The sequence below is a fragment of the Chiloscyllium plagiosum genome, chromosome 13 (assembly GCF_004010195.1).
Source record: "Chiloscyllium plagiosum isolate BGI_BamShark_2017 chromosome 13, ASM401019v2, whole genome shotgun sequence".
Lineage (NCBI taxonomy): Eukaryota > Metazoa > Chordata > Chondrichthyes > Orectolobiformes > Hemiscylliidae > Chiloscyllium > Chiloscyllium plagiosum.
The window spans coordinates 53,352,444-53,369,296 of record NC_057722.1 but is presented as its reverse complement, the minus strand read 5'-3'; the positions used below and the strand labels follow the sequence as shown (position 1 = coordinate 53,369,296).

Genomic DNA, 16,853 nt, shown 5'->3' with positions numbered 1-16,853 from the left:
CAAAGCATTGGGCAGGTTAGCCCTTGTTCTGTTGGAGTTGAGAAGAATGTGAGGCGATCTTCTTGAAAATTACAGATCAAGATAAATGCTGGCAGAATGTTTCATCCTGTGGGAGGACATACTTTCAAAATAAGGGGTCGCTCATTTAAGATGAAGAGGAGAAGATTTTTGTTTTCTCTCACATAGCGGTGAATCTTTGGAATTCTCTGCCCAGAACATGGTGGAGACAGGGCCATTGGATATTTTTAACGTCAAGGTCAATAAATTCTTGACTAATGAGGGAGTCAAAGGTTCTTTGGCATTGTTGAAATAGAATTGAGACCATAATCAGATCAGCCATAACTTTAATAAATGATGGCGTAGGCTTGAGAGCAGCATGTTATGCTAACGTCACTAATTTGTATTGTTTGTATGTTTATTTAAAAAAAGCAGAAATGTCAAAATTGTAATATTGAGTTTCATGTTTAGAATGGATTAGACTTCATCTGGCTGAACATATAGACTTTCTGTCTGGTTAATTTGTAGCAAAAATCAGGAGGAGTTGGTTTGGAAATGATGAGATTTAATTTTAGGGTAGTTAACCAGCAGTAAAAGCATATAACACAATCTGAAAAACAAACTGTTAAAGTTTTAGTGAGATAAAGGCATTGGAAATATTATTAAATTTTAGGATCAAACAGAGAACTGCAGATGCTGGAGATCTGAAGCAAACAAAGAAATTACTGGGGAAACTCACTAAGTCTTGCAGCAACTGTGAATAGAAAACAGAGTTAACATTTTGAGTCCTTTGACCCTTTTACTGAATGAGAAGCAGCTGGGACACGGTGACATTTATATTGTTGGAGGGTGGGGGTGGTGAGGTAGTGAGTGGATATGTGGAGAAGAAGCTTAGAGGGAGGGGAAAAAAAGATAAACAGGCAAAGGGATTGTTGACAAAAGCCTTGGAAGAAGGAGAAGCTGGCTAGGTGATAATGAGGACTATGAGTAGTACTGTACTGGAAACAGCCCATTTCATGACAGGATCTTGGATTGTGGGGATTGTTAATAGACAAGGAATGGGGTGTCCATGTTCTGAAATTGAAATTGAGTATATCAAGATTCAACATTGAGTTTAACAATTTCAGAGTATGTCAGGACTCACCATCAAGTTTAACTAGTTTTGCTTATTCTGGAGAAGGGTCACAGGAATCAAAACATTAATTCTGTCATCTCTTCGCAGTTGCTGCCAGACCTACTGAATATATCCAGAAGTTTCTGTTTCTATTTGATTCAATTTCTAGGCTTGCGTAATTTGACACAAATTCCAGTGAACCAGAATTAAAAAGGATTTACCCCAGTTTATTTAAGTTTTCTGCTGAATAGAATGAAATTTGTTGAATTAAACAAGTCAGTGAGTAAACAGAAAATCTGTAGAACCAGGATCTTGGATTCATCTGCAATAATTTTAGTCAGGTAAAACAGTATGGAAATAAAGCTTGAGAAGTCATTCTGTACTTAGTAATTCTTTTGCTTAAATTAGTGAAGCCAGTATTTCTAGTTTAGCTTATTTGTTTTGAGAATATGTGCGTGAATGGCCTAATCTAAAGAACTGGAATCAAGGTGACTACGTTTTTTCCATTTTGTGTTGTGTAACCTTGACTTCTGAGATCAAATCAGCCATCAGATATTGACTGTTTGACAGATGAACTGGTGTTTTTGAGCCTTCCCTTATCTCCGACTTTACCTCCTGTGTGTCCTCAAGATTTTAATCAACTTTCGGCATCACAAAACTTGTTATAGGAATTGGAAAAATGCTTTCTGTCTCTGTGACTTAGCTCATCTCATTCTGCCTTAATTCCTTTGTTTGACATTAGTTTCACATTTTTGATATTTACAATCTGAAATCATAGCTGAAATCCATTTAACCCAAGCTTTTTCATGGTACTACGTAATAAATCTCTGTCAATCTCTCTCATAGGCTCAAGTATTTTCATCAATGACATTCCATCGTAAGGTTAGAATAGCGAATGTTCAGAGAGGATTGCACACTGTGCAGCTCCATTTCTGATTCCTTAGATACTGGAGTTGGCCATGCTCAAACAGACACAGGCAAAAACTAGGTAATATTCAGGTTAGACCTAATAAGTGGCACATAATATTTGTATCATACAAGTGCCAGATAATGTCCATCTCCAAGAGAAATATCTGACTAGCACCCTTTGATATTCAGTGGTATTACCATGACTGAATTCGAGACTTTCACCGTCCTAGGGGTTAACACCAGAATCTGAACTGGGCTACCTATATGCAGTGGCCACAAATGCAAGTCAGAGACAAGGAGTACTACAATGAATAACTCACCTCACAACTTCCCAAGCCTGTCCACCATCCACAAGCCACATGTCAGGAGTGTGATGGAATAATCTCCACTTGCCTGGATGAGTGCTACTCTGACAACAGTCAAGAAGCTTAACACCATCTAGGACCTCATATCAAGGCCTAGTCTCCTTGTATGCCAGCTGCTGAAGGTAAACATGTAGATGCAGTGAGTAGTAAAGAAGACAAATGGGAATATTGGTCTTCAAAACAAGAGGAATGAAGTACAGGAACAGGGATGTCTTGCAATTATACAGGGATTTGGTGAGACCATATCTGGAATATTCTGTGCAGTTTTGCTCTCCTTTTCTGAGGAAGGATGTTTTGCTAAAGAAGGAATGCAACAGAGGTTTACCAGGTTGACTTCTGGGATGTCAGGACTGACGTATGTGGAGAGGTTGAATCGGTTAAAATTGTATTCACTGGAATGCAGAAGAATGAAGGGAGAATGTAGGGATAGAGTTGACGTTCAGGATTCTTGCCTTATTGGGAAACAAGTGTGAACTCTCGTGCTGATGTAGAAACCTCCATGTCCTGTGAACCAGGAGAGATGTATTTTCTAATGCTATGCTCTTCTTCCATTACTACAGCTGTGAATGTATCCTCAATGTGCCTGAACTTCTATCCCTGTTTAATATCTCATTCTCTCTTGTTGCCTGCAGGTATACAGTCAAGAGAGTCATCCCACAAGACACCTCTTCCATTGCGAAGGAAGAAGCCGTAGATCCCTCAGGGGTTGCACTGTCAAGCCTGTCTCTGGCACCCATGACCTGCTCACATACTGACACCTCTGGGGGCACTTTAACTGGGAGCAAATGCAGAAGAGTACATCATTGCCATTTTTCTGCAGCCAGTCAAGGAAGAAACATCCCATTGGCATCACTGCCACTAGCATTGAACAACACTCACAAGCAACCCATCCTATGTTGTTTTAGCTGATGTTGCTTCGCCATAGGACAGTGAAGGTGACGTTCAGTCGAAGAGCATCCTCATCATCGCAATGGCTCTCCTATTATCCATCACATAGCTTTGTTGCATAATCCAGCAGAGATTTTGAGGATCAAGCAGCATTCTATGGCAATGCAACGCTGGTATGAAGCCCTAGCTATGACCTGCATGGGAATCTGAAGTCAAGGGTCCAGACTATGTCATTCATTGGCCCCAGTGGAAGGAGGTGTTGCATTGTCGATATGCTGAATAACATCACATGATATTCGGACCACCACTCTGCACAGTGCATAGTGCCACTGCCTCTCTCTCATCTGCACAACTTTCGATGCAAGTTAGGTGACAATGGCTCCCCTACATCTTCACTGCATTATAAAGGCATCCATTCCTGCTTGCTTCACTGTAGGGATTGACTCTACATGTAACCCCAAATCTTCATATTTCTTTGTTGGTTGCCCTCCCCATCAAATTCATCAGCTTTGCTCTTCTGGTTCCCACCAAACCGGTTTATTTATCTGACCAGTCACCTACTCACTTTATCACCTGAACCCCAGGTATATCACAACATCATCATGCAAGACAGAGTAGTGCGCTGTCTCTCTCCCCCCCGCCCCCCCTTGAAGCCAGGATGGTGGTGACTGTCAATGTTGTTGTCCCTGCATCCTGACCTTTTTGTGACCTATGCAGTAGAACACCTAGATTTCTCGCACCTCACGATTCTGAAGTCCTTCTCCACATAGGTATTACTCTGCTTTTTCATTACTCCTGCCTCAGTGAACATTTCACATTTTCCCACACAATACTCAAAGTGTAGATTCCTGATCATTCACTTAACCGACCTCCATTGGTCTGTAACCCTACAATGTCTTCATCGCGACATACTTTCTAGATTGGTATCTTGGTGAATTTAGCTACAATGCCTTCACTCCCCTCATTTAAGACATCTGAAACTTGACGCCCCAACACATACCACTGCAGGACTCCACTTATCACATCCTGTAAATCAAAGATTCATTTGTGCGTACTGTCTCTTTTCTGCCAGAGAGCTAAAATTCTACCAAAAGCTGATATGTTACCTCCATACCATGGGCCTTTATTTTCCACAATAAACTTTGATGTGACACCTTATCAAATGCCTGCCAGAAAGCCAAGTACGGGAGGTCAATTGGCTCTCTTATATTCATAGCACATGTTTCTCCTTCAAAGAATTTCATTGAGTTGATCTAACATTTAACAAATGCTAAAACAAATCCATGTCTTCCCAATTCCTTGAGATCTTCTAATTGCATAGGTTTCATCTATTTCATGATTGAATTTAACAACTTCCCAGTGGTAGACTAAACTAGCTAGTCTGTCATGTCCTGATTTCTGTCTCCCTTCCTTCTTGAATAGAAGGGTTATATTTGCTACTTTCTAGACTTTGCAGAACCTTTGCCAATTTGGAAAATTAATAACAATCCATCAATCTATCTAGTTAACTTGTTGGATACCCTAGGATAAAGACCATCTGGATCCAGAATGATACCAATCTGCAGTTCCATTAGTTTAAAGTCAAGATTAGAGTGGCGCTGGAAAAGCACAGCAGGTCAGGCAGCATCCGAGGAGCAGGAAACTTATTCCTGATGAAGGGCTCCTGCCCATAATGTCGATTTTCCTGCTTCTCGGATGCTACATGACCTGCTGTGCTTTTCCAGCACCACTCTAATCTAGACTCTAATCTCCAGCATCTGCAGTCCTCACTTTTGTCTAGTTCCATCAGTTTGCTTAGTACCACTTCCCTCATAGGAGAAAGTGAGGACTGCAGATGATGGAGATCAGAACTGAAAAATGTGTTGCTGGAAAAGCCTGAGGGCTTATGCTCGAAACATCGATTCTCCTGCTCCTTGGATGCTGCCTGACCTGCTGCGCTTTTCCAGCAACACATTTTTCACCACTTCCCTCATAATTGTATTTTTACTAAGTTCTTTTATTACTTGCACTATTATTGGATGTTTCAGTTTTCTATATAGTAAAGAGAGAAGCAAAACATTTGTTCTTATCATTTGCCATTTCGTTATTATTCACAAGAACTCCCCATTCTCACTCTCCTTTATTCACCCATCCCCTTGGTTGATTGCAACAAGATTAATTCAAATAGGACTCCTTTCCTCGTGGATTTCTTTCTCCCAGACCCAAGTGAACTTAATTTAGCCAGGCATTCTTGTGGTAACAAAGAGTGAATTTATTAATCATTAAGCATAAGCAGAATTAGAATTACAGCTTTTTTAGAGATAAAGGGAGAGTGCAAAAAGTTAAAAGTTAAAACAAAATATATGTATCAGTTTCTGAACTGCTCATGAAGAACAGATAAAATGCCAAGAGTGTGGAAGTAGGCCATTTGGCCCATCAAATCTAAACTGATCCTCAGAAGAGCATCCCACCCAGACCCATCGTATCCCTGACCACCCTGCATTTCCCATGGCTATTCAACCTAATCTACACATCCCTGGGCACTATGGGCAATTTAGTATGGCCAATCTAACTAACCTGCGTCTTTGGACTGTGGGAGGAAGCTCATGCAGACACAGGGAGAATATGCAAATTGCATGCAGACAGTTTCCCTTGGCATTGTGAGGCAGCAGTGCTAACCACTGAGACAGCATTCAAAAGCACACCTTATTAGAAATTTTTGGCTTTGGAGATTGAACCTGATTCATTTTGTAACTAGTTTGCGGTACTCGGGGTGAGAGAATCTGTATCTGAAATCTAGCAGTAACTGGTGGAAATATTTTTATGGGACATTCCCAGCATGCAAGCTTGAATCCAGGATGGTACACGAGAGAATGTTTAGCCTCACTAGTACACTCCAATAAAGTTTGCAACTAGCTTGATAGCCCCTGCATCTGTGTGATCTTCAAAGAGAAGAACACAAAAGTGTCTGCAGTTTGGGACATAATCTGAAGAGGGTGGCCAAATCGACAGCCTCCCATTGTTTTTGCCATCATGAGTACAGTCTGTTTGCAGTTTCCCTGACTATTGAAATGTGCAACATTCCATGGGCTTGACTCAGGATTTTGCCAGTCACTGAATTTAAATGTGCAATGTTTCCATAGCAGTCCTATTAAAAACAACACGTTTTGCAATTAGAAGTAAAAATGTCTATAATTTCTATAAGGATATTTTTCCTGTATCACTCCATGGCATGAATAAAATTATGTGGTATATCTTATTGAAACTGTATATCCGTTTATTGTTTTTTTTACTGCAATTGGCAGCAGAAATGTTTGTATCTTAACTTATACAAAGTTAGGAAATGCACGGCAGTAAAGGTGTGGTGAGGTTCAAGAGGACATCTAGGAGTTCAGTGCTGAGGGACATCAGAGCAGAAATAGACCATTCAACTCCAAGCCTTCTCCACTACTTTAGATCATAGCTGATTATCCTTCTCAGTTCCACGAACCCTTGTAATCCTCAAATCCCTTCAAGTCATTCGTAACCTGAAATATTTTGATCACAATCTTGGACAAATTTTATGACTGAGCTTCCCTGACCCTCTGAAGTAGAGAATTCCAAAGATTCACCTCATCTTCTCATTTCAGTCTGAAATACCTTATTCCTTTTTTTGAGATTGTGTGTCCTGGCTAAACACCTCAACCCTCTCCTCTCTGTATCTACCCTTTAAGAATTTAATAAGCTTTAATCAATTGCGCTAAAATTCTTTTAAATTTCAGGGACATCCCAAACTTATTTATAAAGACAACCTGAAATCAATATTCAGTACTTGCAAGCTGGATCTCAATACGTGGAGAGAAAAATAGCTTGAGCAGTAAAAAAACTGCAAAGACTTTGTCATCGTGTTTTAAAAATTCAATGAATTTGAGAATGTGCCCCCTTAGCAGAAGTGAGAGCAGTTCAAAACCAGTGCCATAATCCATCCCTCCGATACTGGCTTCATATGGAGTACTTCAATTCAATTAACCTGGACTCCTCTTTTTGTGAACATTTATCCCTCAAAGTGACATGATAACTCACCTATCACTCATGTGCATTGTGAAGATATCCTTGTTGCAGGGAGATCTATCCGTATGTAATTTACTTCATTTGAGATGATGAAAAAGTATTTATGAACCAAAAATCAATTCGTAAAAGCATGCTTTCATTTTCTCAGGACATTCAAACTATTGTTTGTGACTGTATTATGTTGAAAGGTCACAGATTTAATAAGCTGGAACAGGAATGTAAACAGACATGCTAGTTACCGGATTCATGATATTTTTAACAAGACTATTCATGGGAAGTCATGAGTGGCTAACTTATTTTAAAGTGAAAGTCAAAGGACGCGAAGCTTTAAACTTTTTTAATTCTTTGAATCCTACACAAACATCTAATTATTTCCAATCAGTAGCAATCAACTAAATCATAGTTAAAAATGCAGCAAATATTATTAGATCTCCTTGTCCGAACCTTATTTTTTGCAATGTGTAACAACTGTCCATTAAGGAAAATGTGAGGACTGTGGATGCTGGCAATCCGATCGAAATGCAATCACTGTGGGACATCCCAAACTTATTTATAAAGACAACCTGGAACCAACATTCAGTACTTGCAAGCTGGATCTCAATACGTGGAGAAAAAAAAATAGCTTGAGCAGTAACAAATTGCAAAGACTTTGTCATCGTGTTTTAAAAATTCAATGAATTTGAGAATGTGCTCCCTTAGCAGAAGTGAGTGCACTTCAAAGCCAGTGCCATATTCCATTTTTTTTGTGGCGCTGAAAAAGCACAGCCAGTTAGGCAGCATCCGAGGAGCAGGAGAGCTGATGTTTCCGATATAAGCCCTTCATCAGGAATATGGGGGGAGGGGAGTGGTAAGGGGGCTGAGAGATAAATAGGAGGGTAGGGGTGAGGTATCTGGGAAGGCAATAGATAGTTACAGGTAGGGGGGTGGTGATGGTGATCGGTTGGAGGGAAGGGTGGAGCAGATAGGTGAGAAAGAAGATGGATAGGTAGGACAGTTCAAGAGGACAGTGCCGAGTTGGAGGGTTAGATCTGGGATGAAGTGGGGGGAGGGGAGATGAGGAAACTGGTGAGGTTGATGTTGCTGCCATGTGTTTGGAGGGTCCCAAGGCAGAAGATGAGGTGCTCTTCCTTTAGGCAGCAGGTGGCTTGGATTTGGTGGTGGAGGAAACCCAGGACTTGCATATTCTTGGGAGAGTGGGAGGGGGAGTTGATGTGGTCGGCCACAGGGCGGTGGGGTTGATTTTTTGTAAACGATTTCTGTAAAGCTTTTTTTCGTTTAATTTTATTCATTAGCACATAATCTTTCTACTGTCTTTAAAAACATTAAAATCAGGTGTAAGGGTAGACCACACAACCTAGTAAAGCTATTGCACCATTCACTATAGTCATGGTGGATCTTTGGCTTCAATTCCACTTTCCGCCTGTTAATATATCCCATGATTCCCTGAGTGAGCAAAAATCTGCCCGATGCAGGTATAAATATATCTAAACATAGAATATTCAGAATACCTTTTCATGGAGAATTCCAAAGACTCTCAACAACTTGTGTGAGGAGATTTCAACAAATCTCAGTCCTAAATAACCAGCTGATTATCCTGATGAAATGTTCTTGCATTCCAGATTACTCAACCAGAATGTCTAACCTGTCAAGCCCTCCAAAAATCTATACGTTTCAGTGAGATTATTCTTTTGTTGATCCCATTCTTGTAAATACTAGAGAATATAGAACTAATTTACTCAACCTCTCCTATAAGGAGTAACCAATCATCCCAAGAACCAATCTTATGTTCTGCACTGCCTTAGATGTAAAATATTCCTTAAGTATGGAGACCAGAACTTTCTCCCAGGTGTGGTCTCCCCAAATCTCTTCACTACCATAACAAGATTTCTTTGTTCTTCTATTCTAGTCTCCAAAAGTCCAACTTGCCATTAGTCTTCCAAATTGCTTGCTTTACATGTGCACAGACTTACTGAGATTGCATACAAGTGCACTCCTTCCTTCTGAACATCAATGTTGACATGTACAATGAATGCTGGAGAAACTCAACAGGTTGGGCTGTATCCTTGGAGAGAGAGCAAAGTCAATGTTTTGAGTCAATTCTGAAGAAGAATCAAACCAGAATCGGAACAGTAACTCTTCCTCTTTCCCCACCTTTTGCCAGACTTGCTGAGTTTCTCCAGTGCTCTCTCTGTTTGTTTCAGATTTGTAACAGATTTGGTGTTTATCAACAATGACATGTTTTACATATTCAACATTGGGAGATTCTGCTGGAAATCCCTTTGAAATGTCCATACACTACAGTGTGCACTGGAATTGGAAAAGCTTGTCATGTTTATATTGATGTTAATATTGCTATTTGTGTTTATGCTTAAGTATTGTGGATGAATAAGAAGTAAGAAGTAAGAACTGAAAGCATCAACTTTCCCAAAAAAGATTTGAATCTCTGTTAGCTCATGAAATAGCATCATGCTACAGCATGGTCTAGATCAGAGTGGTGCTGGAAAAGCACAGCAAGTCAGGCAGCATCCAAGAAGCAGGAAAATCGACGTTTCGGGCAAAAGCCCTTCATCAGGAATAGAGGCAGGGTGCCTGCAGGGTGGAAAGATAAATGAGAGGGGAATGGGGGTGGAGGTGGGGAGAAAGTAGCATAGACTACAATAGGTGAGTGGGGATGGGGATGGAGGTGATAGGTCAGAGAGGAAGGTGGAGCGGATAGGTGGGAAGGGCAATTGGCAGGTAGGACAAGTCATGAGGGCGGTGCTGAGCTGGAAGGTTAGAACTGGGGTAAGGTGGGGGGAGGGGAAATGAGGAAACTGGTGAAGTCCACATTGATGTGCTGGGGTTGAAGTGTTCTGAGGCAGAAGATGAGGCGTCCTTCCTCCAGGTGTTGAGTGGTGAGGGACCGGTGGTGGAGGAGGTCCAGGACCTACATGTCCTCGGCAGAGTGGGAGGGGGAGTTGAAATGTTTGGCCATGGGGCAGTGGGGTCGGTTGGCACAGGTGTCCTGGAGATGTTCCCTAAAGTACTCTGCGAGGAGGCGTCCAGTCTCCCCGATGTAGAGGAGACCACATCGGGAGCAACGGATACAATAAATGATATTGGTGGATGTGCAGGTAAAACTTTGATGGATGTGGAAGGCTCCTTTAGGGCCTTGGATGGAGGTGAGGGAGGAGGTGTGGGCGCAGGTTTTGCAATTCCTGCAGTGGCAGGGGAAGGTGCCAGGAGGGGAGGGTGGGTTGTAGTGGGGCGTGGACCTGACCAGGTAGTCACAGAGGGAACGGTCTTTGCGGAAGGCGGAAAGGGGTGGGGAGGGAAATATATCCCTGGTGGTGAGGTCCGTTTGGAAGTGGCGGAAATGTTGGTGGATGATTTGGTTTATGCGAAGGTTGGTAGGGTGGAAGGTGAGGACCAGGGGGATCCTGTCCTTGTTACGGTTGGAGGGGTGGGGTCTGAGGGCTGAGGTGCGGGATGTAGATGAGATGCATTGGAGGGCATTTTTAACCATGTGGGAAGGGAAATTGCGGACTCTAAAGAAGGAGGCCATCTGGTGTGTTCTGTGGTGGAACTGGTCCTCCTGGGAGCAGATACGGCGGAGGAGGAGGAATTGGAAATACGGGATGGCATTTTTGCAGGAGGTAGGGTGGGAAGAGGTGTAATCCAGGTAGCTGTGAGAGTTGGTGGGTTTGTAAAAAATGTCAGTGTCAAGTCAGTCGTCATTAATGGAAATGGAGAGATCCAGGAAGGGGAGGGTGGTGTCAGAAGTGGTCCAGGTAAATTTAAGGTTGGGGTGGAATGTGTTGGTGAAGTTGATGAATTGCTCAACCTCCTCGTGGGAGCACGAGGTGGCGCCAATGCAGTCATCAATGTAGCGGAGGAAGAGGTGGGGAGTGGTGTCAGTGTAACTACGGAAGATGGGCTGTTCTACGCAGCCAACAAAGAGACAGGCATAGCTGGGGCCCATACGGGTGCCCATGGCTACCCCTTTGGTCTGGAGGAAGTGGGAGGATTCAAAGGAGAAATTGTTAATGGTGAGGACAAGTTCAGCCAAACGAATGAGAGTGGAAGAGTACTGTTGGGAAAGTTGGGAGAGGAAGAAACAGAGGGCTTGGAGGCCCTGGTCATGACGGATGGAGATGTAGAGGGATTGGATATCCATGGTGAAGATGAGGCGTTGGGGGCCGGGGAAACAGAAGTCTTGGAGGAAGTGGAGGGCGTGGGTGGTGTCTCAAACGTATGTGGGGAGTTCCTGGACTATGGGGGATAGGACAGTGTCGAGGTAGGTAGAGTTGAGTTCAGTGGGGCAGGAGCATGCTGAGACAATGGGTCAGCCAGGGTGGTCAGGCTTGTGGATCTTGGGAAGGAGGTAGAACCGGGCAGTGCGGGATTCCCGGACTATGAGGTTGGAAGCTGTGGGTGGGAGATCTCCTGAGATGATGAGGTTCTGTATGGTCTGGGAGATGATGGTTTGGTGATGTGGGTGGAGTCATGGTCGAGGGGGTGGTAGGAGGAGTGTCTTCGAGTTGGCATCTGGCTTCAACGGTGTAGAGATCAGTGCGCTAAGCCATCACTGCACCCCCTTTATCCGCTGGTTTGATGGTGAGGTTGGGATTGGAGCAGAGGGAGTGGAGGGCTCCGTGTTATGAGGATGAGAGGTTGGAGTGGGGGAGGGGGGTAGACAGGTTGAGGCGGTTAATGTCTCGACGGCAGTTGGAACTGAAAAGATCGAGGGCGGGTAATAGGCCAGCATGGGGTGTCCACGAGGATGGAGTGTGTTGGAGGTGGGCGAAGGGGTCCTCAGAAGGTGGGCGGGAGTCCTGATTGTGAAAGGAAGCTCGGAGGCGGAGAGGGCGGAAGAAGTGTTCGACGTCACGACGCTTATTAAATTAATTGATGCGTGGGTGGAGGGGGATAAAGTTGAGTCCTTTCCTGATCGTTCGTCCTCAGTAAGGGGGGTCTGGGGGGATGGTGAAAACTTGGCAGGGCTGGGAGCTAGGAGCTAGGACCTGGTGTAGGTGTGGAGCTGGGAGTGTGGGCGGAGCCTGTAACTGGTGTGGGTGTGGTGTTAGGGGGAATGGGGGTGGAGTCATGAGCAGGAGTGGTGTTCCCCTCAGGGTTCTGGGGGGCGGGGATGGTGACAGTGCGATGTGTGGGGGGCGTGTCAGCAGAATGTAAGTGAGTGGCGTTGGTGGGGGCGGAAGTGGTGGTGAACACGGCAGTAGGGGGGGAGGAAATCACTGAGCGTGTGAGTCATGCTACAGCATGTCTGGTACTGCAAAGACAGCTGGGTATTATGTGCTTCGAGGCTTTATGAAGTCAAAGAGACAGGGATGGGCAAGAGTTACAAAGTTCGGTTGGGAGACTGATTTCTGTGAAAGTGAAGTGATTTTTTAAAAACATTATTCATTCACAGGATGTGGGCATCACTGGCCAGGCCCAGCATTTATTACCCATCCCTAATTAACCAGAGGGCAGTTAAGAGTCAACCACATTGCTGTGGGTCTGGAGTCACATGTCGACCAGACCAGATAAGGATGGCCGTTTCCTTTCCTAAAGGACGTTATTCTACTTTTGGTGCAAGCATTTCAAATCTCATGTAATTTTGATAAAATCAAGTTATTTGGTTCGAAGTGCTTTACAACATATGAAAAAGTCATGAACCACAGGGAACCTTGGTCTCGAGTCAGGAACCAAGCAAAATTAGATGTTCAGCATTCCCTTTGAAAAAAATTGCTGTTCTTACTGAGGGTTTGGTTAAGAAAAAGAAGGAAACATATGTCAGGTATAGACAGGATAGATCCAGAGTATAAAAGCAGTAGGAGCATACTTAAGAGGGAAACAGGGAATACAGGGAGAACTAGCCATTTGGATACAGAACTGGCTCAAAGTTAGAAGACAGAGGGTGGTGGTGGAGGGTTGTTTTTCAGACTGGAGGCCTGTGACCAATGGAGTGCCACAAGGATCCGGTGCTAGGTCCACTAATTTTCATCATTTATATAAATGATTTGGATGTGAGCATAAGAGGTACAGTTAGTAAGTTTGCAGATGACTTCAGTAAGGCGTTCGACAAGGTTCCCCATGGAGACTGATTAGCAAGGTTAGATCTCATGGAATACAGGGAGAACTAGCCATTTGGATACAGAACTGGCTCAAAGAGAGAAGACAGAGGGTGGTGGTGGAGGGTTGTTTTTCAGACTGGAGGCCTGTGACCAATGGAGTGCCACAAGGATCGGTGCTAGGTCCACTAATTTTCATCATTTATATAAATGATTTGGATGTGAGCACAAGAGGTACAGTTAGTAAGTTTGCAGATGACTCCAAAATTGGAGGTGTAGTGGATATCGAAGAGGGTTACCTCAGATTACAACAGGATCTGGATCAGATGGGCCAATGGGCTGAGAAGTAGCAGATGGAGTTAAATTCAGATAAATGCGAAGTGCTGCATTTTGGGAAAGCAAATCTTAGCAGGACTTATACACTTAATGGTAAGGTCCTAGGGAGTGTTGCTGAATAAAGAGACCTTGGAGTGCAGGTTCATAGCTCCTTGAAAGTGGAGTCGCAGGTAGGTAGGATAGTGAAGAAGGCGTTTGGTATGCTTTCTTTTATTGGTCAGAGTATTGAGTACAGGAGTTGGGAGGTCATGTTGCGGCTGTACAGGACACTGGTTAGGTCACTGTTGGAATATTGCATACAATTCTGGTCCTTCCTATCAGAAAGATGTTGTGAAACGTGAAAGGGTTCAGAAAAGATTTACATGGATGGTGCCAGGGTTGGAGGATTTGAGCTGTAAGGAGTGGTTGAATAGGCTGGGTCTGTTTTCCCTGGAGCGTCGGAAGCTGAGGGGTGATCTTATAGAGGTTTATAAAATTATGAGAGGCATGGATAGGGTAAATAGACACAGTGTTTTCCCTCTGGTAGTGGGAGTCCAGAACTATAGGGCATAGGTTTAGGTTGAGAAGGGAAAGATATAAAAGAGACCTAAGGGGCAACTTTTTCATGCAGAGGGTGGTATGTTATGGAATGAGCTGCCAGAGGAAGTGGTGGAGCTGGTACAATTGCAACATTTAAAAGGCACCTGGATGGGTATATGAATAGGAAGGGTTTGGAGGGATATGGGCTGGGTGCTGGCAGGTGGGACTAGATTGGGTTGGGATATCTGGTTGGCATGGACGGGTTGGACCGAAGGGTCTGTTTCTGTGCTGTACAACTGTATGACTCTACAACCGAACCAGATGTGTTTTTCTGGACAATCAGTAATGCATTCATGGTCACCATTAGACTCTTAATTTCAGATTTACATTGAATTCAAATTCCACCATCTGCACTGTTAGGATTTGAACCCAGTCTCCAAAACATGACCTGAGTTTCTGGGTTAATATTCCAGCAATAACACCACTGGGCCATCAGCTTTATCAAGATAGCTACAAAATCACTGACTTGATTTATCGCAATGTTGCTTTAACCACTACAAATGCTAAAAGACAAGGAGGATCAAACCATGTGCATTCTAGTAAAACATGCTAGAATTGGATTATATGCATAGTTATCTGTAACTGCAAATTGGAGACTGAACTGTTTCTATGAACCACTATGAAATTTTCAAGCACCCTGTCTACGTTATTTACAAATAACACAAGAAAACATGATGTGTTGCTCAGCACTGATCTTCATTTTTTGGAGGGCATTCATCATCTACCTACCCAGCCTCTATGATGTTAATCCTGGATTAATTCACCACTCAGCAGATATCTGCTGAAAGATCAGCATCTGGGTACCTTGCCTTATTTAAAAGGTTATTGAGGACCTGGACAAGCTTAGCATTCCAAAGCTGCCCTGCTCAGTCGCATCCTTCAGTATACTCTTAGCACAATGGAAGTTGACAGCAAGTGCTCTTCAGACAGTGATTTCTAGCCTCTGCCTCTGCCTGCTGGGAAAGCTCCAAAAGTCTTGACCCCACCCCTCTCAGGTAACACTTATTGTCAATCCCACAGGCTTTGCTCCTTCTCAGGCCCCACTGAACCCACCTAGACATGCCTGCTCAGTCTTTGCACTCTCTCAGCCCCTGGTGTGTGAGATGGCCATGCCTGGTCTGGTCATGACACAGTCCCTCCCTTTGAAGCCAAGATGCTCACGATTCTGGGAAAACCCCCTTCCAGCATGACTATCTTCCCATCTATGCTTTATACTCCTGTAATCACAACCCCCCTGCTCCTCCTGACCACACTGCCTGGACTCGCCACTATGGAGCCACATGGTAACCCATTTCCTGGACTGCAGAGGCACAAGCCATCTGACTGAGATCATCCCAAATGGAAGCTAGACGGTGGCCAATACTATGGACTGGTACGACAGGATACCCTTGACTTACTGTGCCAGGACACCCTGACTGATGGGTGCTTCATTGGAGTTTGGTGAGGACTACACTCCTAAGACTCTAAGGCTGCACATGCAGTGTGCTTACCATGTAAGCTGCTGACACATGGTGCAGGTGTGATGTAAACTTAGATTTGTTGTCACATGCGTACAAAAATACAGTCAGAAGTGTTTTCTCACGTGCAAGATGCAAAACGGCACCATACTCCAGTGCCATCTTTTAATACTTGATATAATGCAAGATTTTACTGCAATAGAGTTCATCTTTCCCTCTTCTTCTTGTCACCTTCCGCTACTCCTCCGTTCATTGCTTGACATTGGCTGGGGTCTCTGTAGTGGGCTCTGGGATCTCAGTTAGGGGCCCACCCCTACTCTCGCCAGCATTCCTGTGATTGTCGTGTCTGAGGTGGAGCCACGGGTCTGCTCTTGAAACTCCAGCTCTCTTTCCAATGCTCCACCAGACATTGCCCCCACCGTCAACGGTTGCTGGGATCCTGGCTCCTCCATTGCTGACGCTGAAGCCTCTGGAATGTCAGAGCCAAAGCTGACCATGGATCTGGAGCTACACAGGTCCCGGCCCTAACCAATTCTTCCACAGAAAGAGCAACCACCTTTTGATGCTGCAGATGCCAACGTCAATCACCAGGAAGAGAGACTCTGCTGCTGCCACACACACACAGACACACACAGACACATGCACAGACACATAAACACACACAGACACACACACACAGACACACACACATACACAGACACGCACACACACACACGCACATACACACAGACACACACACACACACACACACATACACACAGACACACACACACGCACACACAACATTGTGAGTGTTCCACTGAACTGACTGCAGAAATTATTTAACATTATCCAGTTAACATTCTTTAAAAATCCAAAGACTGAGAAGCCATAACTATATTGTGTTTATGGGAAAGGATTCAACAGATTATCCAACTTGGAGATATGTGAGGAGATCAGCACCATGGAAATGTCTGGATTGTGAGAAGGATTGCAAATCCCCAGACCAGCTGGAGACTCACCGACACAGACATTCTGGGGAGAGACTGTTCCCCTGCTCTATGTGTGGGAAGGGATTTACTCTGTCATCCAGCTTCATGTAACACCAGTGGGTTCACACTGACAAGAGACCTTTCCCCTGACTGTG

The 16,853-nt window shown here is 43.9% G+C and overlaps 1 protein-coding gene across 1 annotated transcript in view; it reads right to left on the bottom strand.

The window, feature by feature from the left end:
• The window catches only part of LOC122556387 (serine-rich adhesin for platelets-like), a 144,495-nt gene extending 128,271 nt beyond the window's left edge, over positions 1-16,224 (bottom strand). Inside the window, exon 1 of the mRNA XM_043703021.1 lies at positions 16,045-16,224. Coding sequence (XP_043558956.1) covers positions 16,045-16,224 — 180 coding nt within the window. The remainder of the gene's footprint in view (positions 1-16,044) is intronic.
• Positions 16,225-16,853: the final 629 nt, after the last annotated feature.